This window comes from Selaginella moellendorffii, unplaced genomic scaffold (genome assembly GCF_000143415.4).
Source record: "Selaginella moellendorffii unplaced genomic scaffold, v1.0 SELMOscaffold_5, whole genome shotgun sequence".
Taxonomy (NCBI): Eukaryota; Viridiplantae; Streptophyta; class Lycopodiopsida; order Selaginellales; family Selaginellaceae; genus Selaginella; species Selaginella moellendorffii.
Window position 1 is genome coordinate 1720880 of NW_003314266.1, and position 19537 is coordinate 1740416.

Genomic DNA, 19537 nt, shown 5'->3' on the forward strand with positions numbered 1-19537 from the left:
AGACGATTTTGTACGATAAAGCAACCAAGAGAAAAAAAAAAGAGAGAGAAGCCCAAACACGTAAGCTCGCTTATTACGAAGAATGCTCAAGTGATGCTAAACCATAAACCCGGTTTGAGCGTCCAATCCTTCTCTGTCTAAATTCCTCAACCGAGAGGCAAACGCGAGGGGCAAACGCGGCAGGCCGGAAAATCGCATCACTTGCGTCAACTGGCCTCGAGCTGATCACTCCAACAGGACCTTCAGAAGGCCACAGACTGTAGCGGTCTGGAAGTCACATCCAGTCGCAAGTCCCCGGGATCAATTTTGGAACATTGAGAGACTTTTGTGGCAATATAAGACATGAACGCGTCTGGAGTCCATTGCTGGGAGAAACCATTGGACTCCGGGATGGTAAAGCTGACAAAATCCAGAAGGCGTGTATCAGTATCAAGAAGAAGAAACTTCCAAAACTATAAGCATTTATATAAAAAAAAAACCTCAAGATTTCTTCCACTGGTTCATGCGGTCTCCACGCCAAGACTTTCTCTGGACTAGTCGTCGAGCAAGTCAAGAGTTTGTTTTTTCCTTCCCTGGAATAAAATGTGTGCTTACTTGAGCAAGAGAAGCTTGTATAAACACAAGTGGACCGATGATAAGCACCGCGATGCTTGAGAAGCCTTGTCTTTAGAGAACACGTAAATCACTGGATATCCAAGCAGCCATCTTCGCGAGTAACTTCGTTTTGTTTAGCTTTGAGAAAAGAGAGAACGAAGAACTTACCCGTTGCACGTAGGAATGGAGATATCCAGCTCCGATAGACCGTGATTAAAATCAATGAGCGAGCACTCACGAGATTCTTCCGCGAGGGACTGTGACAAACGAGCCTGCAATCGTCTGAGAGTGGCTTTCACTGACTGTTCTTCAAGCTGTGTGGCCACCTGGGAGCTACAAAGAATCAAAAGCTTTGTTCTTTCGGGAAAAAAAACATACCCGAGCAGGACCATCGTCCAGGATTATAAAGCTCAGCCAGCTCTCGTCGCCCAGGGAGCTTTCCATGTACTCTTCCAGATTAGCTGCGTGGAGAAAGTAGATCATGGATTCGTCCATGGACATGAGTCTCCATCCTTTGAAAGCCTGGAAGTTGTTTTGCGAGGAATGAAGCAACGAAGAAATCTTTGCAAACCTCGCACACGGAGTTTACTAGAGAGGTCAGCAGCTGGAGAAGATTTGCGCTGTAAGGCAAGTAATCGATCATGACAAGAGGTCTCACTCCCACGAGGACGAAGAAAAGATCTAGCAGAGTTTAATCAAATTCCACTCTAGCACCTCGTTTTATTCCATACCTCGAGCGAGACAATGGCAATGCCGTGCTTTGAGCCGCCAGCCCAGCTTCTTGGCTGCGGCTATCACCGCTTCCTCGATCTCCATGAGATTTCTAGGGCTTAAAACATCACCAAAGTTTTAAATCCCAAGCATGCAAAATCCGTTTTTTTTTTTTTTTTTTGCCAGAAAAAAAATGCGATGACAACTAGGAACTTTGGCCGAACTTTAGGAAAAATGTAATGACAAGTTCGATGTTTCCATATCAATCTATGTTCGTCCATAGATATTAGCCATCAAGTCATAAGCTCCAGCCGAGTGACTATCGCTCTCCACCAATCTACCAAAAGCAATCTCTCCAATCCTCACGTTTCTCCACTTCGAGCAAGCTCCCAGGATCGTCATCCACGCAACCCCACTCTCTCCAGCCGGCATGCTCTTGACCATCTCCACAGCCTCGTCGAGGTGATTGGCCCGGCTTAGCAAATCCACCATGCAGCTCAAGTGCTCCACTCCCGGAGAGATCCCAAACTTCGGCACCATGTCGCGAAAGTAGCTCCTCCCTTTCTCGACGAGACCACTGTGGCTACACGCTGTGAGCAAACAAACCAGCGTCACAGCGTTGGCTGCCAAGCCTCGATCTTCCATGGAGCTAAAGCTCTCAAAAACGAGCTTCCATTTTCCCACCCGGCTGTACCCCGCAATGAGAGCCGTCCAGAGAACCAAGTCGCCACCTCCAGCAGCGACGATCCAGTCGAAAACACAGCGTGCCCGGATCATATCTCCACACTTCCCGTAAACATCCACAAGCGAAGTTGCAAGAGTTTCATCAACTTCGAGACCGGCCCTGTAGATCCTTGCCTCGATCGCTTGCAGCTTGTCCAGAGCCACGGCAGCTCCGCATGCTTTTAGCAGGACGCCGAAAGTCCGGGAGTTCGCCATAGCTTCGCTCTCCAGCATTCTCGGGAAGAGCTCCAGCGAGAGATCTTCCTCGCCGTTTTCGCTGTATCCCAGCAGGAGGGCGTTCCAGGACGCGGCAGTGGCGGAGTTCCTGGCCACCACCCTGTCGAAAACACCCCTCGAATCTACCATGCTCCCACACCTCGCGTACATGTCCACCAGAGTATTGGCTACGTAGGTGTCCGTCTCAAAGCTCCTATCCATCGCCTGCGAGTGGAAGCTCATCCCTTTCTCCAGAGCCTTGAGCTTCACAAGCCTGCCATGGACGAGCTCCCCGGCCTCCTTGCCGGCCATGCTCGAGCAAGCCTTCAAAGCCGCGACGAAAGTTGGCGGATCAAGCCCGCCTCCTTGCTCGCAAACTTTCGATTCGAGGAGCTCCACTGCGAGCTCTCCCTGGCCATTCTCCGCGTACCCCAGCGTGAGAGACGTGAGCGGCACCACGCTGCTCGAGGAGAGCCTGTCAAACACTCGTCTGGCCTCCACCAAGCAGCCACACTTCGCGTACATATCCACCAGCGAAATCCCCACGCTTGCGTCGAGCTCCCAGCCACTTTTCTCCGCTCGAGCGTGGATCTCCACTCCTCTCTTGAGAGACTCCACCTTGACAAGCCTCCCATCGAGCTCCCTCGCCTCTTCTCTCTCGGAGAGGCTCGAGCAAGCTTTGAGCGCCGAGACGAAAGTTGCCGCGTCGATTGAGGAGGAACTCGCGAGCTCCATCCGCGAGAATAAATCGATGGCGAGCTCTCCATTCCCTGCGTCGATATATCCCATCATCAGCGACGTCCAAGACACAGCATTGTGGCAAGGCATCCTATCAAAGACTCTCTGCGAGCTCACCACGCTCTTACACTTCGCGTACACGTCCACCAGCGTAGTCGCGACGTAGAGATTAAACTCGCAGACAAACTTCGCCGCCAGGGAATGGATAGCCATCGCTCTCTCCAAGCTCTCCACCTTCACGAGCTTTCCATCGATCTCCCTGCCGTCCTCCTTCACTGCGAGGCTGGAGCAAGCTTTCAGCGCGGCAACAAACAAAGTAGCGTCTGGAGCAATACCTTGGGAGTGGAAACTAAAGCTCGAGAAGAGCTCCAGCGCCAGCGATTCTTGGCTGTTCTCCGCGTATCCCAGCATCAAGGCCGTCGAGGAAACCAAGTCGTGCAACGGCATTCGATCAAACACCGCTCGAGCTTCGATCACACTGCCACACTTTGCATACATAGTGACGAGAGCGCTAGCAACGAAGATATCCATACCTCTGGAAGCTCTCGCGAGCTGCGAGTGGATCGCCACGCCTTGCTTGAGAGCAGCGAGCTTGAGCGCTCGTCCGTCAGCTTCGTGAGCCTGTTCTCTCGCCGCCAAGATCGCACAAGCCTTGAGCACAGCCACGAAAGTCCTCGCGTTTGGATCGCATCGATGGCGATCTCGCCCGCGATCCATCCGAGCAAAGAGCTCCAGAGCACTGGCTGGATCATCGTTGTCGACATATCCCAGCAGGAGAGAGTTCCAAGTCACAACATCCCGCCTCTCAAGCTCATCAAAGATCTTGCGAGCTTCCAAGACGCTCCCACACCTCGCGTACATGCTCACGAGAGCGCTGGCCACGAACTTATCTTTGCTTTGCCGGCTCGCCATCGCTCGAGCGTGGATCTCTCGGCCCTCGACGAGGGTCTTGCATTGCTTGAGCGAGGCAAGCAAGCCAAGAACACTGGATTCGTGCCTTTGCTGTGGAGCTATGGCGATGGAAAGCCCGCGACTAGAGAGGAGAAAATGCCCACCTTGGAGAACTAAGCTTCTTCGTCTTCCAGAATGCATAGATTTAGAGAGAGCTACTCACCTCCATAGACAAACTCTCTAGTCAACTGCCCTAAGATGCTTTGCTTGTCATTTCTTTGCCGTGGAATGCACTGCATAGGTTCCTTGTCCCCACATTCGTGGAGCTCGTGGAGCTCGCAAGTTCTTCTTTATTTTTCCTCGCCATGGCTCTATGCAGATCTGACACGCTCGTGTGGTGGACACTCCTGGGAGTGGTGTGTGGAATCGGTCTAGGAGCTGCGCTTTACAGAGCCCACTGTTCCGACTTGACGATTGAGCTCATAGGTGCGTGGCAAAGATTTCCATTTGTTGGTGATTTCGTTCTTCGTTTTCGGTTTCTAGGATATCCTGGCGAATTGTATCTTCGAGCACTGCAGCAGCTCGTTTTGCCATTGATTGTCTTCGCTCTAATGTCCGGAGTCTTCAGCTTGAGACACACTCAGCATGGGTATTGCGTTTTTTCTCGTTTCCTCCATGGACTTCTGAGAAAACTTTTTTGGTCCAGCGTTGGAAGAATCACGCGGTGGTCGCTCTTTTACTACCTCATATCAATGCTACTGGCTGTGGTACTCGGGATCACTCTGGTTTACTTGATCAAGCCAGGCCAGTCTCGACCATTTAGCACCACCAATGACAAATGCACTAGGAACAACATTACAATCACGTAAGTTGTGTCAAGTTCATCTTTTGTGAAAAAAGAGCGATTTTTTTCCTTGCTGCAGCTCGGTTTCTCTGCAAGAAAACGCAGCTGCCACTTTGGTGGAGCCACTTTTGCAGATTGGCCGAGATCTTATCCCAACAAATTTTGTTGCCGCTGCTGCTAAATCAGATTATCTTGGCATGGTTGCCTTCGCTATCGTATTTGCGTTCTTCGTCAATACTTTCGGTACTACATTGCTTCTTCTTTCTGCCAAGAAAAAAAACTACTTTTTTTTTTGTTTTGCCAGGCGAGAAAGCAGATTCATTAGTCCAGTTGGTTGAGCTTTGCAATGCAATTATAATGAAGATTGTAAGCCATCGTTTTCTCTCTTCTCTAGTTCTGTTTTTTCTAAGGTTTTTTTTTTCTTTGTGAAGCTTAGATTTTCGCAGTTATCACCTTGACTCCAATCGGAGTTGCGTCACTGACCGCAAGCGCGCTCTTGAAAGCTTGCGACGTCTTTCGTCTGCTCAAGGCTCTTGGGCTATTCGTCGGGACGGTCTTAGGTGGTTTGATGCTACACTCTTTAATTCTTCTTCCTCTCATGGTAATGCTGCTCTCGCGAAGAAATCCCTTCAATGCTCTCAAGTAAGCCAATTTGATGGCACAGCATTGTCAGCTTTGAATCCATATCTTGTAGGAATTTCTTTCCAGCTTTGATCATGGGTCTAGGAACATCGTCCGGCGCGGTGACAATGCCAGTGACAATGAACTGTGCCGTGGCCTCAGGCTGCGATCCAAACTTAGTTCGCTTCGTCATTCCTCTGGGAACAAATATCAATCGCGATGGATCCGCACTATATGAAGCAGTCTCTGTACTGTTTATCTGTCAAGTACGTAAGAAAAATTCTGTTTTTCTTAGAAAGAATTCTTCGGTTTTCTCTTGTCCAGGCTCATGGCCTCGATTTACCACCCGCGAAGCTGTTTGTTCTTGCGATTGCAGCAACTCTTGCAGCGGTTGGCTGCGGTCCGGTCCCAAATTCTGGCCTACTTACAATGATCGTTGCTCTTCAGGTGGACCAACTTTTTAAAAAAAAGAACTTTAGGATATCTTGATGTTCTTCATGGTTTTGTCTACAGTCGATTGGATACTCCCAATTCGTGGGAGATGTTTCACTTCTCTACGCAGTGGATTGGCTGCTGTGTGCCGTCCGCACTTCTGTCAACATTTGGGGAGATGGATGTGCGTGTTTGATCGTGGATGCGTGGAACAAACGCTACGTCGATCCAAAGTCCAATCTGGTGAGTACTTCTAAGGCAAAAACTCTTCTTCTTTCTCTAATTTTCATATCAGGAAGAGATTAGAGAACCACTCCTTTCGAGTGATTCCATTGACTTTTAGCTGTGGAAAACCGCTCGACTTGTACAGTGGAAATTTTTATTCGCGAACAAGTAAATAGCGCCTCTCTTTTATTTTTTCCATGGTTTGATCATGATCTTATGAACTGGAAGAGGATCGAGAATTTTTTTCATGCTTGTTCCAATAGTCGTGCGCTGAAATGCATGGGTAAGTGACGAGAAAACAGTGACTTCTCCTGCGTGAGTAGGCGCCTCTCGAGCCGTTTATGCGACTCCTCCACCAGGAAATCGTTGTGAGAGAGATGTTTCTCCACGAGCTGAGAAGAAACACTCTTTAGAAACATTGCCTCGCTGCGTGTGTTTTCTTCCCATCTTGCAGCAGCCGCCCGAGATCTCGCTTCTCCATACGCTGGTTTCGGGGGATCAACGAGAACCAGTTTCCTCGACTGCCTCAAGGATTTCATAGTCTGCTCGATGGAAGCAGCGCATGTTGAAAGTGTCTCGGGTTCTCTTGCACATAAAGCCGCTTTCCAAGATCTCAAGCTATGGTATTTTCATGGTATTTTATACCTCGGTGACCATGAGCTCCAAGCAGCTGTAAACCAGTTGACAACGTCTGCGCTAGTGTTCTCGGTTTGGAATCTCCTCCTCGCGTTCATCAGCATGCACAATAGTCCCCCAGGAACGATCTCTTCGGCTCTAAACTTGAGAAAGTTGCAAAGATTTTCGTGAGCTTGCTGCTGATAAGCCTGCGCCACCTCGGGCTTTGCCTTGTCCGGCGATATATTGCCACCATTCCAGCAAACAGATTCGCCATCCAGGACCGCATCGGGTATCTGGAAGAAGAGAACTTCTTGTGATCATCACAAAAACTCTCAAGAGTTTTTACCTTGGAGACCCAATGCAACGCAGCGCTGGACACGAAGTGAATGCTGGAAGATGGTAAAAGTTCATAAAAACAACCCGGAACTCCAGCGATAGTTTACACTGAGCCTGCGGTGGAACTGCTGATCGATTTGCAGTGCATGGCTATGGCGTTTCTTATGGCTGGAACAACTAGAGGGAAATCTGAGCTCTGGAAGGCCGAGTTCCTGGCATAGCTCCCAATTCCAACGCCACTTTCCATCTTGAATATGATGGGCATGGGATACATGTTGAGTGGATTTATAGAAGTCAAGTAAAAGGGTTATACACAAAATCAAAATCAACTAAAGTCTCAGTGAAAGTCGATAGTATTATGAGAATCAGAAAAGGTTATCTAGGTGACCTTTATTAAGTCAAGGTTTTAGGTGTTTTGAAGCTAAGGATTAAAGACATGGCTTTCTGGAAGGCTTTGGCTTTTGGTTTTCTAGTAGTATTCTGCCATGCCAGTAGGCTCGTGGATCACCATCACCACCACCATGACAAAGCTGGTGTCCATGCCTTGTTCGTTTTCGGTGACTCCATCGTGGATCCAGGTAACAACAACAATCTCGACACGATTGCAAAGGCAAACCATTTGCCGTACGGCTTCAAGTTCAAGGGTCACGAAGCCAGTGGAAGGTTTTGCGATGGAAAGCTGGCGGTCGATCTTGTTGCCGAGCACTTGGGACTTCCATATCCGCCACCTTACAGCCCAAATTCCAGCGCTGCCACCCAGGGCATGAACTTTGGATCGGCCACCTCGGGGATTCTCAATAGCACTGGAATGGTAAGCCTTCAGTTTCTAATCACGAGTGAGGTTCTAACCAGGAAAATTGTGTAGGGATCTATTTTATCCCTTTCCACTCAAGTCAACCTCTTCTCGCATGTTGCGAAAGGACTGCCGAGGGACTTGATTGCCAGCTCGATCTTTTACATTAGCACTGGGAACAACGACATGGCATCCATAGAACCCATGCACACGATCATCTCACAGTTCCATGCACAATTAGAGGTGAGTAGTAACTATCTTTCGAATCTCTCATGAAACTTTGCATAGTTCATCTCTAACTTCTTTTGCTCTTTGCCGCAGCGTCTCTACGACTTGGGCGCACGCAAGTTCGTGGTGGTGGGTATTCTCAACGTTGGATGCGTGCCGGCAACGCAGCTGGGCGACAGCTGCACGGAGCTGGGCGAGTGGATGACGAAGCGCTTCAACGAGCAGCTGCAAACGATGCTGGAGGAGATGCGGACGTCGCACCAGGGCTTCACTCCCATCTACGCAAACGCTGCAGGGATCATGGACGAGGTGATGAGGGATCCAGCGGCGTTTGGCATGAGCAACGTTCACCAGGGGTGCTGCCCGAGCAGCAGCATCATCCCGTTTATGTTTTGCTACCCTGGTGCGTTCCACTGCAAGGACAGCAGCAAGTATATGTTCTGGGATCTGGTTCATCCGACCGAGGCATTCAACACCATACTGGTGCAAAGGTGGTACAACGGCAGCACCGAGTACGTATCGCCCATGAACATTGCGGCACTTGCTGCGGCTTAGTTTGTGTGTATACTTTCAAAAGTTTGTGTGTATACTTTCAAAAGTTTGTGTGTATAACAAAGAACTTGTTTCGTAAGAAGGGAAGGTTTAGAGAAAAGGAGAAAGGAGGGAAAAAGGCTTCGATGGTATGTAACTTCTTTATGTAAAAGAATCACTCGACATACCTTCACTGTGAAAGTACTCGATAATCATAACCTCTCTAGAGGTGTAAGGCCCAGTAACTCAAGGCCTTGTTTCATGATCAGGCGGGTTGCCTCACAGAGCAATAACCGGCTTGCCTCTTGCAAGCTTCCATTCACCTGCGACAAAAGCTCGAGATAGAAACAAAAGGATTTCAGAAAGAGAGAACCTTGCAGCTGGTGTAAAACTGCGTGAAGAGCTCCGAGAGAGTGTACAGGTAATCGCACAGAGTACTCGGCAAGAGCCGGCTGATGGAGTCCTCTACGGTCTAAGCTCACGGAAAAAAAAATGGTTAAGTCGTGCGTAAAAGCACCAGTGCTTACCTCTGTGAACTGAACGAGATGTAACCCGAGAGATCTTTCGTGTGGGTGCTCCACAACCAGCTCGCAAGTCTGCAAAATTTATTTGCAAAAAGCATTTGAGAAACAAGACAGCCATACCTGTTTGATTTCGTCAATGCTTCTTCCAGATTTTCTGATGATAGAACAAACCCGTGCATACGCATAGAAAAGATAAACAGCAGTGTTTCCCTGCCAGCAAATGCTCAAAAATAAGGAACTGAGAAAACGATGGACGTTAAAAAACCTTGATGTCGAGCATCTGCTCAAAGTCGAATCTATAGGTTGTTTCGCGGTTGTTTTTCAGGTCTGCGTACCTACAAAAACACAAGAAGTTCATATCTGTGGAAGAACTTGACAACTTACTTGACGGCTCCATAGCCAAGTGCTTCAGCTGCTGCCTCTAAATCTTCACCGCTCCACTCTCCTTTTCGGCCTAGGATGTGATCATGAGAACTTTTACGAGCTCCGACGGGTCAGTTACCTCGCTCTATCAGTTCCTTGTGGCTGCGGCTCTTGGCATCGTCCAGCAAGTTTGCAAGCAAAACCCCTCCTTTTCTACCTCGGATGCGCTTCCCATCTTCGCCAAGCACCATTCCAAATCCAATATGTTGGGCTTTGGGAAATCCATGCTCCGGCAACCACCCAGCGAGTTTTGCAGCCTATACATAGATATCGTCATGTATGTAAAAGAGAAACCAAAACAAAACCTCTCACCTGGAAGAACATATCAAAGTGCTGCTTCTGTCCAACATCAGTAACGTAGATAATCCATTCCGCCTTCTCGACATGGACACGGTACCTGACACAACTATTTTGATCCCAACAGAAAAAGAAAATTACGAACCACAAGGCTGCTAAGTCAGTGCTAGCATATGTATAAGCACCATCTGTCTTTGTTACAATCAGCGGTATATCATAGCCTTTGAGAAATATCACCCTTGCACCGTCGCTCTCTTGCAAAAGTCCCTTCTCTTCGAGAGACTTGATAGCATAGGGAATGTATGGATGATAAAAGCTCTCGGCCTGCAAGACAAAAGAAAAACCTTTTCCTCAATCTGAACAAAGCGACGTGAATCCGCTCACTTTCTCCTCAAGAGAAACGTTCAGACGGCCATAAGTTCGTTCGTAAGCTCTTCGACTCACGTCGCAAAGGGACTTCCACTTAGCGTGATATTCCGCCTCGCTTCTCTAAATCCAAGCAAAGAAACGTACTGAGAAAACATATTTGTTCCATCGCCAGTACCTGTAATTTGACCACACCTTGCTGGGCTTTAGCTTTGAATTGCTCATCGCTTTTAAATCTCTCGGATGCTTCAACGTACATTTTCTGCGGACAATGTGATTTCTCGATGTCAGTACTCAGGATTTCTAAAAGCAAACCATACGTTATCTAACCTGCAAGTCGCCGATAGCCTCTACCTCGGCACCCGTCTCAAATATGTGTTCAAGTAGCATTCCAAACTGCAAAGACCTGCCACGGTCTTGCTGAAAGGAACAAAGAAAGGAGGACTTTGGCTTCGTTACCTGCGTTCCCCAGTCGCCAACGTGGTTTCTCCGCATGACACTTACGTTACAAAACTCAAGCATTTTCGCCACACTATCGCCGATAACTGTCGAGCGCAAGTGTCCGACATGGAGCTCCTTGGCAATGTTTGGCGAAGAGAAATCCACGAGTGCGTGCTTAACGGGCAGCTCGGGCGCAAGTGCGTCAACTCCTTGATGCAAAACAGTAGTAAGTTTCTGTTTTAATTTTGAAACATAGGATAAGAAGAAGAGAACGATCGAGCTTAAGATCTATACCTCTGCAATGAAGCGTGCCGAGAGCGTGACATTTATGTAGCCTGCTCCAGCAACGCTGGTCTTCTCAAGCATGCTCGTCCTGGGAATGTTCCGCAAAACATCCTGAGAAGAAAAGCGTAAAAACACGAGCAAGTTCTCGCTAGACTTTTCTACCTGCGCAACGGAGACTGGATTCCCGTATGTGGATTGCATGCCTTTGATTCTAGACCAGATTCCCATCGCATTGTTGCTGCAGGACAGTTTAAAGGTTACTCCATGAAGAGGAAAATCTCGACTTACATTTGATAGTCTCCAAACTTGGGATTGTTGCAAGCGATGACAATGGGCTCCACAGAGACCCACTCTCCGACCGTGCTGCGAAATGCTGCCTGAAAAATCTGGGAGATCTCGTTCCTCACAGACGGATATCGTGCCATCAAAGAAAATGTTTCTATTGTGTATAAACCCTAAGAGAAAAAAGCTGCTTACACAGCTTTAGTGAATAGTCGGCTAGCTCGTTAAAAATGAATTATGCTCACCATTCAGTGATCACGCTGCCCTTCCCTGTAAAAGTTCCATTTGACTTAGATGTTCACATTCACCACGATTTACCCCCGCTGGTAAAGGGATTTACTGCTCACATTCTCTGGCCTAATCCTTTCGTTGCTAATGAGATCCCTGTCAAAACTTGACGAGAAGTTTTATAGGTACCTTGGTAAGAATAGCCGCTCTTGTTTATAATTGTTGCTCATGGTCCATGCCTGAACGAGAGCAGCATTGATCTGTCTCATGCACTCTATGGTCCAAAACCGTGACAGAGCTTGAGCCTGGAGCTTGAAGACGTTATAAGAAATATAGTCTTCCTTGTGTACTCACGAGTAATGCTTGCAAACGATCATATTCTTTGAAAGCTCGGCCATAGGCTGCTGCGCCTTGCTCCTGTACAGCTTACAGAGTCAGTAATTTCGACATAAAGTTTCCAATACCTTCTTCACGTAGACGTTATAGATCAAGCTTGAATAGAGAAATCCATCTTGTTTATGGCTTTCTTCAGGCAGTGACGTCTCATTGTAGCACTCCCGTCCCAGAGCGGCAAAACCAAAGGAACCACTCGAAACATCTTCATGAGGACTGGAAGCACGAGCAGGCAAATGCGGCCATTACCGTTTGGAAACGGATGAACCGATAGAAGATGCTCGCGACCTTGTTCACACGGCTCCTGACTGTCCAGCTTGTGTGCGCCACCATGAGCCGCTGCTCTTCAACCTCTTGCAAGACGAACAGCAAGTCCGCCGTGAAAAGCTGCTACCAGGATCAGACGACACATCGGTTGTTCGCAGCTCTCCTGCTTTGAAGTCCGCCTTGGCTCCATAGAACATGATCAAGTGAGCTCGCTTCACTGTTTCCACCGTAACCTTCACCGTCGTCGAGAGATCTTGAGGTGTTGTAGGAGCTGTGCCTCCATAGCTTTGTGTGAATCATCTCCTTCAACCGGCCATTCCCCCTGGGGAACTAGGCGACTCTCATAGCTATCGCCATAAAACTCCGCCACGAGGTCGTCGAACGAGTCAGCGGCATGCACGATCATGTAGCTTTGTAAGACTTTGTAAGCGAAACAAATAATTTGGCTTGACTGCTACAGGGTTTGCGCGCAAAGAGTTGCGAGTCCGGCAGAGGAGACAAAGCTCGGGTCAACACAAGGCGCTAAAAAGCATCTCGATCAATAGATCACGGGCGACCGGACACGTTGTGAGGACCATCTCTCTCTTGCGCGTTGCTTCATCCACGATGAGGCTCTCGACTGCGATTCGGAAGGATTCCTCCGGTTCCACGACGTAAGGCCATGGAAGCTTATGGTTGCGCGCCATATCTGTGATCAAACGAACGAAATTTTGTGAGGAAGAAATGCGTGAAGAAGGAATTGCGAAGCACTTACTTTCTTGGTCGCTGTAGTTAGCAAATGCCGGAAAGCAAAGAGCCTAATCCTTGAAATCGATCGCCCCGTGTCTGTCGCGAGACTGGATCCAACGCAAATGCTCGTTACATCCATTGCTGACACGATTGATTCTTACAGTTGGCGCCGCGCCTATGCAATGCTTCCCTGTGTTGAAGCCGGCGATATTTCGGCGACCAGCCCCGGAAGCTGGCGATCGCCATCCCTGTCAAGTTAGAATCGGATTTGCAGAAGAATCGAAGCCATCTCTCACGCTCGCTTTCCCCGCCCTCTCGCCGCCGGCGTCGCGCAAGCTAGGGTGTATTCTCTCCATGCAGCTGCTTAAACACTAGGGGAGGAAACGTAAAGATACTGGGAATATGCTAAGACACGCATACACTTCTCGTCACCGCTTGCAACAATGCCAAGTTTGGAGACAGAGATTTCCTCCTCATGGAGCAATCTTGAAACTCTCTTGCAGCAACAATGCCATGGGAATCTGGTCTAGAATCAAAGGCATATCGGAATCCTATCTTCGTTGTGCAGGTAGAGAATAGCGAGAACTTGCTTGTTTTCTCATCCTATGTTGCTGTTTTGCATCAAGGAGTTGACGCACTTGCGTGCCGAGCTGCCCGTTAAGCACGCGCCTTCTCAACATGGACACGATACCTAAATATTAGAGCCCGAGGAAAAATTACGAACCACAAGGCTAGTGGCCTATGGCACCATCTGTCTTCGTTACAATCAAGTGTCCGACATGGAGCTCCTTGGCAATGTTTGGCGAGAGAAATCCACGGTTGACGCGCTCATGCAAAGATTATTTCAACCCTCCGAAGGTTTACGGAAGCGTCCACATTGTCAACGAAGACTTATTACGCCTCCCAGTGGTTCGTGGAACCTATATTTTCTTGACACCCAAGACTTTCCATCCTACAAATACCTTCACATCTCACCTCACAGCTCAAGCCACTTCTCAGCAAAAGCAGATCTTGTGAGTCCATAAGATTTAGTTTTTATCATCTCTCTCTTTTTGTTCCTCAAGTTCGCCAGGGATCACTCAAGAACGCGACGATGATCACACTCCTCCAGCTTCTCGTCATCGCGGCACCAATCTTCCAGGTGATCACAGCCTCTGACCCCGATCCCCTCCAGGACTTTTGCGTGGCCGACCTCACAAAGGACCTCACTCTCAATGGCTATCCTTGTAAGCGAGCGGCCAACACCACCACCGAGGATTTCATCTTCTCGGGCCTTCGAAACTCCGGAAACACCAGCGTCCCAACGGGAGCCGCCGCGGTGTTTGGCTTCGTCCAGGACTATCCGGGGCTCAACACTCTCGGCCTCGGCATAGCCAGGCTCGACTGGGCTCCCGGCGGTCTCATCCCTCCACACACGCACCCGCGAGGCTCGGAGATCATCTACGTCGTGAAGGGGAGCTTGTACGCCGGATTCGTCACCACCCAGAACCAGCTCTTCGCTCGGGTCATCTCCAAAGGCGACGTGATGATCTTCCCGCGGGGTTTGATCCACTGGCAGCTCAACGTTGGCAACACCACCGCCATGGCCATCGTGACGCTGGATTCGCAGTCACCGGGCTTCCAGCTGATCGCAAACTCCATGTTTGGATCGGACATCCTGGACGAGGTGCTCGTCAAGACCTTCTTTATTGACGAGAATGCTGTCCGGCAGCTCAAGGCGACGTTCTCTTAGTTCACTTGAAAGCCTTTTACGGATTGGTATCAGCATAAAATTCATAAATGCGAATAGGTGAATATGCTAAAAATACCATATTTTCGTTGTGAGAAAACGAACGTACTTTTTACTCGCTCTTTCTACGTCCAAGCTTCAAGGCACGGAAGAGCGACAAGAACCAATCTATGAGAGCTCTCACCCATTTCTTTCTCTTGAGCGATGGTGTCTCCAGCGGCGGCGGCCCAAACAGGCCTTTGTAGAGCTGCCTTTGCTTCTCGTAGAGCTCCTTGTCGTGCTGCGCTATCAGCTTGAGCTCCTTGAGCACTGCCTTGTCGTTTGGAGCCAGCGCTCTCACCTTGTTGAAGTCCGCCCTTGCATTGTCTGTTCGTCCCAGTGCCGCTTGAGCTTTCCCGCGCCGGAACAATGCCTTGACGTTGTTCTCGTCTTCTGCAAGGACCTGGCTTCTCCCGGTTACTATCAATCAAAGTTTCTTCTTTCGGGAGGAGCGAGAGCTGGGAGACTTACAACGTTGCACTGGCCGATGGCTTCTTCGTACTGCTCGAGCCGGAGCAAGCAAGCTGCCATGTTTAAGTGGCACGGATTCTTCACGGCGTTGGCCATGTCTTTGTATTTCCCGAAGAGTTGGAACATGAAGTCGTCTCCCATGTACGCCAGTGCCTGAAATTTGTAGAGTTTTCGTCTGGAAAAGAAGAAAAGACAGACGAGCATACCATCTCGTATTTCTGCATTGCTTCGCCGACTTTGTCCTCTTTGAAGGCGTCGTTTCCATCCACTCGCCGTCGATCAGCGGCCTCGATTCTCTCTTCCACTGTCATTTCTGCGCGTGGTCTTCCCTGGAGACAAAAGAAAGAAAACAAAATTAAAAAACCAATCCGAATCACGATCGGGAGCAACTTTACCTCGCGTGCATTCTCGAATCCGATGAGCTCCACTTCGTACACAAGATCAGCCATTGGTGGAACATTTGGAAACGAAAAGTTCCCTTCTTTTCCATACCCAAGCTTCCACCCAACTTTGAACAAAGCGCTCTCGCCAGCCTTCATGCTCGCAACAGCAATTGCAAGGCCGCGCAGCTGTTCTTTCTCTGCAAAACCAGTACCAGAAATGTTCTAGACAAGAAAAGAATAAAGGCAAGTCAGCTTACCATGTCCCAGAACAAGCTCTAGCACTTGCTGCTCCTTCCTCGTATCCTGAAACTTATGCATTGTACTCACAGTCCATGCTCGGTAGTGCACTGAAGAAACAAGCACGTATTAGCCTTGGCCTTTGCTCGGAAAAGAAGAAGAAGAAAAAAGGAAGAGCTTACCGAAACAAGTAGCATGTCTTTGAGGCGTGTCCCCCTGCCCCTCCTTGATGATTTGTTTCGTCACACCATCGACGAGTTCTTCCTCCGGAGATCCCACCTTCGGGGGAAGATCATCATCCTCATTCTGAAAAACCGGAAATGGCGATGCCTCTTCGCTTGTATCCTTCGAATCTTCACAACCCACGAGGGAACACATCGACCCAAAATGAGAATCGCCCTCAAAACGAGAAAAAAAAACCAGCTTTTACCTTCGCGAATGGACCCCTCGCCTGTCTCCTCCATCACCAAACTCACCACTTTAGGGATTTCTTCCACAGGAACTTTGTTCTACCCGAGAAGAATGTTGGCGAGTAGAGCATACGGCGAGGAGTCGTCCGGTTTCTTTCCCCTTCCCGGATCAACTAGCATTCGCTTCGCTGCCTCTCTGCCATTCCCAGCATCGCCGTGAGTGCTGCAAGCACTGAGGAGAGCACCCCACGTCGCAAAGCCTCCAAGTGGTAAGCTTTCCAGAAAAACCTGTGCTTGTGCCGTGTCTCCACACCTCGCGAGAACTCCCACCACGGCCGATAAGTGTCCCGTCCTTGGATCCACTCCATAGTCGTCTCTCATGCCCGCCACCACCTTTCTAGCCTCGTCCAGCATTCCCAAATGCACGCAAGCCACCAAGAGCCCGAGCACTGATATCTCGTTCGGCCTCTCGCCTTCTAGGCCCATCCTCGCCATCACCTCCACTGCCTTGCGACTCTTCCTCCCGGATTCTCCAACGCAGACCCGAGAGCCGAGGAGAGCGTTCCACGAGACGATGTTCTTCACCGGCATCCGATCGAAGAAGCTCTCCAGATCGTCCCTGGCTTCGGTGTTGGAGAGAGCTGTGTTCCACGACGCCACGTCCTTCTCGGGTGTCTCCAAGAACATCCTCTTTGCTTCTTCCAGATGCTGGCTGTGAGCGCACGCCGCCACCATTGTGTTCCACGACACCGTGCTCCTCTCCGGCATTGCATCGAACAGGCACCTCGCGTGCTCAATGTGTCCGTTCTCAGCATACGCTTGCACCATTCTTGTCCACGAGACGAGGTCCCGCTCGGGCATCCTGTCGAAAGTTTCTTTCACTCTGGCGAGTTCTCCGTTTTGAGCGTGAACTGAAACGAGCGAGTTCCACGAGACGCAGTTCCACACCTGCATTCTCTCGAGTGTAGCCTGGGCTTCTTCCGCTAATCCTTTCTGAGAGTATCCCACCAGCAGTGCGTTCCAGCAGAGTATGTTCCACTCGGGCATCCGATCCAGGGCCTCCTGTGCTGCTTCCATCCTGTCATTCTCGATAAGTCCCGCCACCATAGCCGTCCAGCAGACGATGTTCCTCTCCGGTATCCGCTCGAAAAGAAGCTCTGCCTCTTCGACGTGGCCCAGCTCAAAGTTCGCTTGAATCATCATAGTCCAAGAGACCACGCTTCGATGCGGCATCTCGTCAAACACCTCTTTTGCCTTGCCGAACTGCCCGTTTTGAGAGTAAGCTTCCAAAAGCGCGTTCCAAGCAGCCACGTCCAGCTCCGGGATCACGTCAAAAACCAGCTTTGCCGCTCCAACTTGACCAGCCCGACCGTAAGTTGACAAGAGGTTCGTCCAGGACAATATGTTGCACTCTGGCATTCTCTGAAATGTCGATACCGCGCCCTCGAGATACCCGTTTTGGGCATAGGCTGTGAGCAGGATGTTCCATGAGAAGAGATTTGGCTCTCTGATCTCCAAGAAAGCCGCTTCCATCTCCTGCAAGCACCCACAGCTTCCATACATCTGAACAACCAGATTTCTCAGGTACCTGTCATATCTATGGCATTTGTGAGCGAAAATCCAACGGTGGAGCCTCCGGCCTTGATCCAAGTCCTTCACTCTACCACACTCTCTTAACAAGGATGGAAGTTCATCATCCCTTGGATGACAAGCAGCCATTTCGTGTGCTTTAGCAGGATTCGCCGCATGAATACCTGCAAAAGCCATCTCATGAATGAGATAATATAGAGAAAAAATAAAATGCTTGTCACTTTGCGTGTAGCTTTTATCGTCCTCGCAGTGGCACAAAAGATGGCGTTTGAGGCCCCAGTGCCTTAGCGTCAGTAACAACTACGATGGGTTCCAAGTCGGGATGAAGGTGCCTTCGTGCGGCTTGTAGAATATCATCCGTCGTTACTTCTTCCACTCTTTTTTTGTACGTGAAAGGTAAATTCTGATCAATTCCGAATAGATCGTAGATAAGAATGCGTCCCAGCTGCGATTCTCTGCATCCAAAAACCAGACCATGAGAAACTGACACTTATAGTTATAATCATAAATTACCTGCTTGAAATATTGAAAACAAAAGAATTTAGAGCGGCTTCTTTCGCTTGAGACAGCTTTTCTACACACACAGCAAATTAATCGATAAAATGCTTGGACCAGAAATCTCACCTTCAGAAACAGGTGTCTCGACAATAGACATCAGAACTGTCTTGATGGCCTTTAAGAATCTGGGAACCGACTGAACTTGCGTCTCCCCTCCTGCAACGAATGCCCCCTATAGCAAAAGAAAAAAAAAAGGACAATCAGAACTCTGCAACGATCATGAGCAAGCTGACTCTGTGGTCGATCGAAGGACTCCATCCTCCGGATACTGAGTACGCCAGACCTTCTTTTGATCGAATCTGCATGGATGAAGTGCTCAACAAACTCGCTAACAAAAAAGCCATTTACCTCGTCAAATAAGAGGCCTCCAAAACCGTTTAGCACGCCATTCAAAACGTCCAAGGAAAACACATCAGGATCCGCAATGGTAGTTCCAAGCTCCCCCATACGAACGTAGCTACAGAGGGTTTACCTGTTAGCGAAGATGATAAGTATTCGTGAGTTAATTCATACCCTTGAGTTAGGCCGGGACGATCCACCAGGAACACCTTTGGCTCAGAAACGCTGGTTACAGGCTCGGGCATGGTGTCGTTCTTTACTGGTAAAAACTTGTTAATGTTTTCTGGAGTCCTCCACGCCGAGAATTCTTTTTCAATTAGTGACTTCATTGTCGACGAGTCAAAATCACCCCAAATTCCTAATACCGCTGAGTCGGGTCTGTAAGCAAAAATTCTTACAAATGATATATGAAGAAGAACAAAGAAAAAAACTAGCTCACCGAAAAACATGGCTGTGAAACGCAATCAGATCATTGCGAGAAATAGATCCCACAGTGTTCTCCTCGGGCAGACGCGCATAAACACTTTTATCTCCGTACAAGAGCTTTTGCAGCTCTATAGTCGCCAAAGTTTCAGCCTGATTAAAAAGAAATGAGACCAAAAAAACTCGAAACAAATTGAATTTCATAGCCTTACATTATCTTTTCTGCGGGAAATGGATCCCAAAAGCTGTCCTCGAACAAGTTCTAGCTTCTCCCGAGGCATTGTTGGCCTTTGAACGACTGCACCACACAAGCTTCAAGCTTAGACTGAGACCACACATTGCAATGACTGTTTACCATCTGAAAATATGGAGAAGACAGTTTTAAGGTCTTCCTCAAGGCAACGAAAGCCGACACCCATACTTCCACCACTGGACGATGCTTCAATCCTAGCTGCCATGGACTGAAAAAGAAAAAAACAAGGAGTAAAATCAGTCACAGCTTGCATACAACGTAGTTTACCTCAAGCTCCAGATCTAATGAATCGGTTGGATGAGAAGCTGTCCCTCCACTTCTTTGCACAGCAGACGTCATTCTCGCCAGTCCCACCTGAGTTTCTGACGT

The 19537-nt window shown here is 48.9% G+C and overlaps 8 protein-coding genes across 15 annotated transcripts; 3 read left to right on the plus strand and 5 right to left on the minus strand.

The window, feature by feature from the left end:
• Positions 1–47: 47 nt before the first annotated feature.
• LOC9658814 lies at positions 48–1492 on the minus strand. Of its 3 annotated transcripts, none has more exons than XM_024669794.1 (7): positions 1326–1492; positions 1166–1275; positions 973–1116; positions 763–920; positions 595–705; positions 480–533; positions 48–399 (listed from the first exon to the last, which is right to left on the minus strand). In XM_024669794.1, exons 1-7 carry the CDS (start codon positions 1408–1410, stop codon positions 243–245), a joined length of 819 nt encoding a protein of 272 aa, XP_024525562.1. In that variant the 5' UTR covers positions 1411–1492; the 3' UTR covers positions 48–242. The 3 variants fall into 3 exon arrangements, with proteins under 3 accessions (XP_024525562.1, XP_024525561.1, XP_024525563.1); XM_024669793.1 differs by having other exon boundaries at positions 595–717; XM_024669795.1 differs by having other exon boundaries at positions 336–399; positions 480–528; positions 595–717.
• Positions 1493–1555: 63 nt separating this feature from the next.
• Positions 1556–3400, minus strand: LOC112344648 (pentatricopeptide repeat-containing protein At3g26782, mitochondrial-like). 2 transcript variants are annotated; one of them, XM_024669790.1, is made up of 2 exons: positions 3318–3400; positions 1556–3265 (listed from the first exon to the last, which is right to left on the minus strand). In XM_024669790.1, the coding sequence occupies exon 2, from the start codon at positions 3193–3195 to the stop codon at positions 1573–1575; it is 1623 nt and encodes a 540-aa protein (XP_024525558.1). In that variant the 5' UTR covers positions 3196–3265; positions 3318–3400; the 3' UTR covers positions 1556–1572. The 2 variants fall into 2 exon arrangements, with proteins under 2 accessions (XP_024525558.1, XP_024525559.1); XM_024669791.1 differs by lacking the exon at positions 3318–3400 and having other exon boundaries at positions 1556–3014; positions 3100–3162.
• A 114-nt stretch (positions 3401–3514) lies between these two features.
• On the plus strand, positions 3515–6191 carry LOC9660183 (excitatory amino acid transporter 4). 2 transcript variants are annotated; one of them, XM_002964790.2, is made up of 10 exons: positions 4121–4359; positions 4417–4522; positions 4580–4738; positions 4797–4960; positions 5022–5083; positions 5154–5359; positions 5412–5604; positions 5663–5785; positions 5852–6013; positions 6066–6189. In XM_002964790.2, the coding sequence occupies exons 1-10, from the start codon at positions 4239–4241 to the stop codon at positions 6111–6113; spliced, it is 1344 nt and encodes a 447-aa protein (XP_002964836.1). In that variant the 5' UTR covers positions 4121–4238; the 3' UTR covers positions 6114–6189. The 2 variants fall into 2 exon arrangements, with proteins under 2 accessions (XP_024525560.1, XP_002964836.1); XM_024669792.1 differs by having other exon boundaries at positions 3515–4359; positions 5412–5785; positions 6066–6191.
• A 1194-nt stretch (positions 6192–7385) lies between these two features.
• On the plus strand, positions 7386–8525 carry LOC9660184 (GDSL esterase/lipase 7). The gene is made up of 2 exons (XM_024670019.1): positions 7386–7760; positions 8064–8525. The coding sequence occupies exons 1-2, from the start codon at positions 7386–7388 to the stop codon at positions 8523–8525; spliced, it is 837 nt and encodes a 278-aa protein (XP_024525787.1).
• Positions 8526–8643: 118 nt separating this feature from the next.
• Positions 8644–11270, minus strand: LOC9658816 (arginine--tRNA ligase, chloroplastic/mitochondrial). The gene is made up of 16 exons (XM_002965134.2): positions 11126–11270; positions 11000–11075; positions 10847–10948; positions 10571–10786; positions 10442–10507; positions 10290–10373; positions 10130–10234; positions 9891–10069; positions 9761–9845; positions 9528–9705; positions 9410–9479; positions 9291–9360; positions 9146–9235; positions 9029–9097; positions 8875–8973; positions 8644–8824 (listed from the first exon to the last, which is right to left on the minus strand). Exons 1-16 carry the CDS (start codon positions 11260–11262, stop codon positions 8714–8716), a joined length of 1737 nt encoding a protein of 578 aa, XP_002965180.1. The 5' UTR covers positions 11263–11270; the 3' UTR covers positions 8644–8713.
• A 2207-nt stretch (positions 11271–13477) lies between these two features.
• On the plus strand, positions 13478–14468 carry LOC9660185 (putative germin-like protein 3-2). The gene is made up of 2 exons (XM_002964792.2): positions 13478–13645; positions 13809–14468. Exons 1-2 carry the CDS (start codon positions 13478–13480, stop codon positions 14466–14468), a joined length of 828 nt encoding a protein of 275 aa, XP_002964838.2.
• A 64-nt stretch (positions 14469–14532) lies between these two features.
• Positions 14533–17789, minus strand: LOC9658817 (peptidyl-prolyl cis-trans isomerase FKBP42). 3 transcript variants are annotated; one of them, XM_002965135.2, is made up of 7 exons: positions 16026–16166; positions 15778–15948; positions 15616–15705; positions 15371–15555; positions 15182–15304; positions 14976–15128; positions 14533–14907 (listed from the first exon to the last, which is right to left on the minus strand). In XM_002965135.2, the coding sequence occupies exons 1-7, from the start codon at positions 16057–16059 to the stop codon at positions 14578–14580; spliced, it is 1086 nt and encodes a 361-aa protein (XP_002965181.2). In that variant the 5' UTR covers positions 16060–16166; the 3' UTR covers positions 14533–14577. The 3 variants fall into 3 exon arrangements, 1 of the variants encoding a protein (XP_002965181.2); XR_002991770.1 differs by lacking the exons at positions 14533–14907; positions 14976–15128; positions 15182–15304; positions 15371–15555; positions 15616–15705 and adding an exon at positions 17594–17699 and having other exon boundaries at positions 15834–15948; positions 16026–17541; XR_002991769.1 differs by lacking the exons at positions 14533–14907; positions 14976–15128; positions 15182–15304; positions 15371–15555; positions 15616–15705 and having other exon boundaries at positions 15834–15948; positions 16026–17789.
• Positions 17651–19526, minus strand: LOC112344626 (uncharacterized zinc protease YmxG-like). Of its 2 annotated transcripts, XM_024669713.1 has the most exons (11): positions 19436–19526; positions 19271–19376; positions 19128–19213; positions 18932–19068; positions 18667–18870; positions 18502–18610; positions 18387–18452; positions 18220–18325; positions 18109–18169; positions 17817–18050; positions 17651–17759 (listed from the first exon to the last, which is right to left on the minus strand). In XM_024669713.1, exons 1-10 carry the CDS (start codon positions 19505–19507, stop codon positions 17831–17833), a joined length of 1167 nt encoding a protein of 388 aa, XP_024525481.1. In that variant the 5' UTR covers positions 19508–19526; the 3' UTR covers positions 17651–17759; positions 17817–17830. The 2 variants fall into 2 exon arrangements, with proteins under 2 accessions (XP_024525481.1, XP_024525480.1); XM_024669712.1 differs by lacking the exon at positions 17651–17759 and having other exon boundaries at positions 17793–18050.
• Between the last annotated feature and the right edge of the window lie 11 nt (positions 19527–19537).

What these genes read in the sequence shown, in the direction of transcription:
- LOC9658814 (XM_024669793.1), bottom strand. Translation starts at nt 1,410, where the DNA reads ATGGAGATCGAGGAAGCGGTGATAGCCGCAGCCAAGAAGCTGGGCTGG. An exon ending in TCCATTCCTACGTGCAACGG is followed by an intron (nt 718 to 762) that starts GTAAGTTCTTCG and finishes AACAAAACGAAG; the next exon opens with TTACTCGCGAAGATGGCTGC. An exon ending in TACAAGCTTCTCTTGCTCAA is followed by an intron (nt 534 to 594) that starts GTAAGCACACAT and finishes CTCGACGACTAG; the next exon opens with TCCAGAGAAAGTCTTGGCGT.
- LOC112344648 (XM_024669790.1), bottom strand. Translation starts at nt 3,195, where the DNA reads ATGGCTATCCATTCCCTGGCGGCGAAGTTTGTCTGCGAGTTTAATCTC.
- LOC9660183 (XM_024669792.1), top strand. Translation starts at nt 4,239, where the DNA reads ATGGCTCTATGCAGATCTGACACGCTCGTGTGGTGGACACTCCTGGGA. An exon ending in GTTCTTCGTCAATACTTTCG is followed by an intron (nt 4,961 to 5,021) that starts GTACTACATTGC and finishes TTGTTTTGCCAG; the next exon opens with GCGAGAAAGCAGATTCATTA. An exon ending in AATCCCTTCAATGCTCTCAA is followed by an intron (nt 5,360 to 5,411) that starts GTAAGCCAATTT and finishes CATATCTTGTAG; the next exon opens with GAATTTCTTTCCAGCTTTGA.
- LOC9660184 (XM_024670019.1), top strand. Translation starts at nt 7,386, where the DNA reads ATGGCTTTCTGGAAGGCTTTGGCTTTTGGTTTTCTAGTAGTATTCTGC. An exon ending in TTCTCAATAGCACTGGAATG is followed by an intron (nt 7,761 to 8,063) that starts GTAAGCCTTCAG and finishes TCTTTGCCGCAG; the next exon opens with CGTCTCTACGACTTGGGCGC.
- LOC9658816 (XM_002965134.2), bottom strand. Translation starts at nt 11,262, where the DNA reads ATGGCACGATATCCGTCTGTGAGGAACGAGATCTCCCAGATTTTTCAG. An exon ending in AAGGTGTGGTCAAATTACAG is followed by an intron (nt 10,235 to 10,289) that starts GTACTGGCGATG and finishes GCTTGGATTTAG; the next exon opens with AGAAGCGAGGCGGAATATCA. An exon ending in ACTTTGATATGTTCTTCCAG is followed by an intron (nt 9,706 to 9,760) that starts GTGAGAGGTTTT and finishes ATCTATGTATAG; the next exon opens with GCTGCAAAACTCGCTGGGTG.
- LOC9660185 (XM_002964792.2), top strand. Translation starts at nt 13,478, where the DNA reads ATGGCACCATCTGTCTTCGTTACAATCAAGTGTCCGACATGGAGCTCC. An exon ending in ACTTATTACGCCTCCCAGTG is followed by an intron (nt 13,646 to 13,808) that starts GTTCGTGGAACC and finishes CAAGTTCGCCAG; the next exon opens with GGATCACTCAAGAACGCGAC.
- LOC9658817 (XM_002965135.2), bottom strand. Translation starts at nt 16,059, where the DNA reads ATGGAGGAGACAGGCGAGGGGTCCATTCGCGAAG. An exon ending in CGAGGGGTCCATTCGCGAAG is followed by an intron (nt 15,949 to 16,025) that starts GTAAAAGCTGGT and finishes TGGGTTGTGAAG; the next exon opens with ATTCGAAGGATACAAGCGAA. An exon ending in GATTCGAGAATGCACGCGAG is followed by an intron (nt 15,305 to 15,370) that starts GTAAAGTTGCTC and finishes TTTTGTCTCCAG; the next exon opens with GGAAGACCACGCGCAGAAAT.
- LOC112344626 (XM_024669713.1), bottom strand. Translation starts at nt 19,507, where the DNA reads ATGACGTCTGCTGTGCAAAGAAGTGGAGGGACAGCTTCTCATCCAACC. An exon ending in CTTCTCCATATTTTCAGATG is followed by an intron (nt 19,214 to 19,270) that starts GTAAACAGTCAT and finishes TGTGTGGTGCAG; the next exon opens with TCGTTCAAAGGCCAACAATG. An exon ending in TTTCCCGCAGAAAAGATAAT is followed by an intron (nt 19,069 to 19,127) that starts GTAAGGCTATGA and finishes CTTTTTAATCAG; the next exon opens with GCTGAAACTTTGGCGACTAT.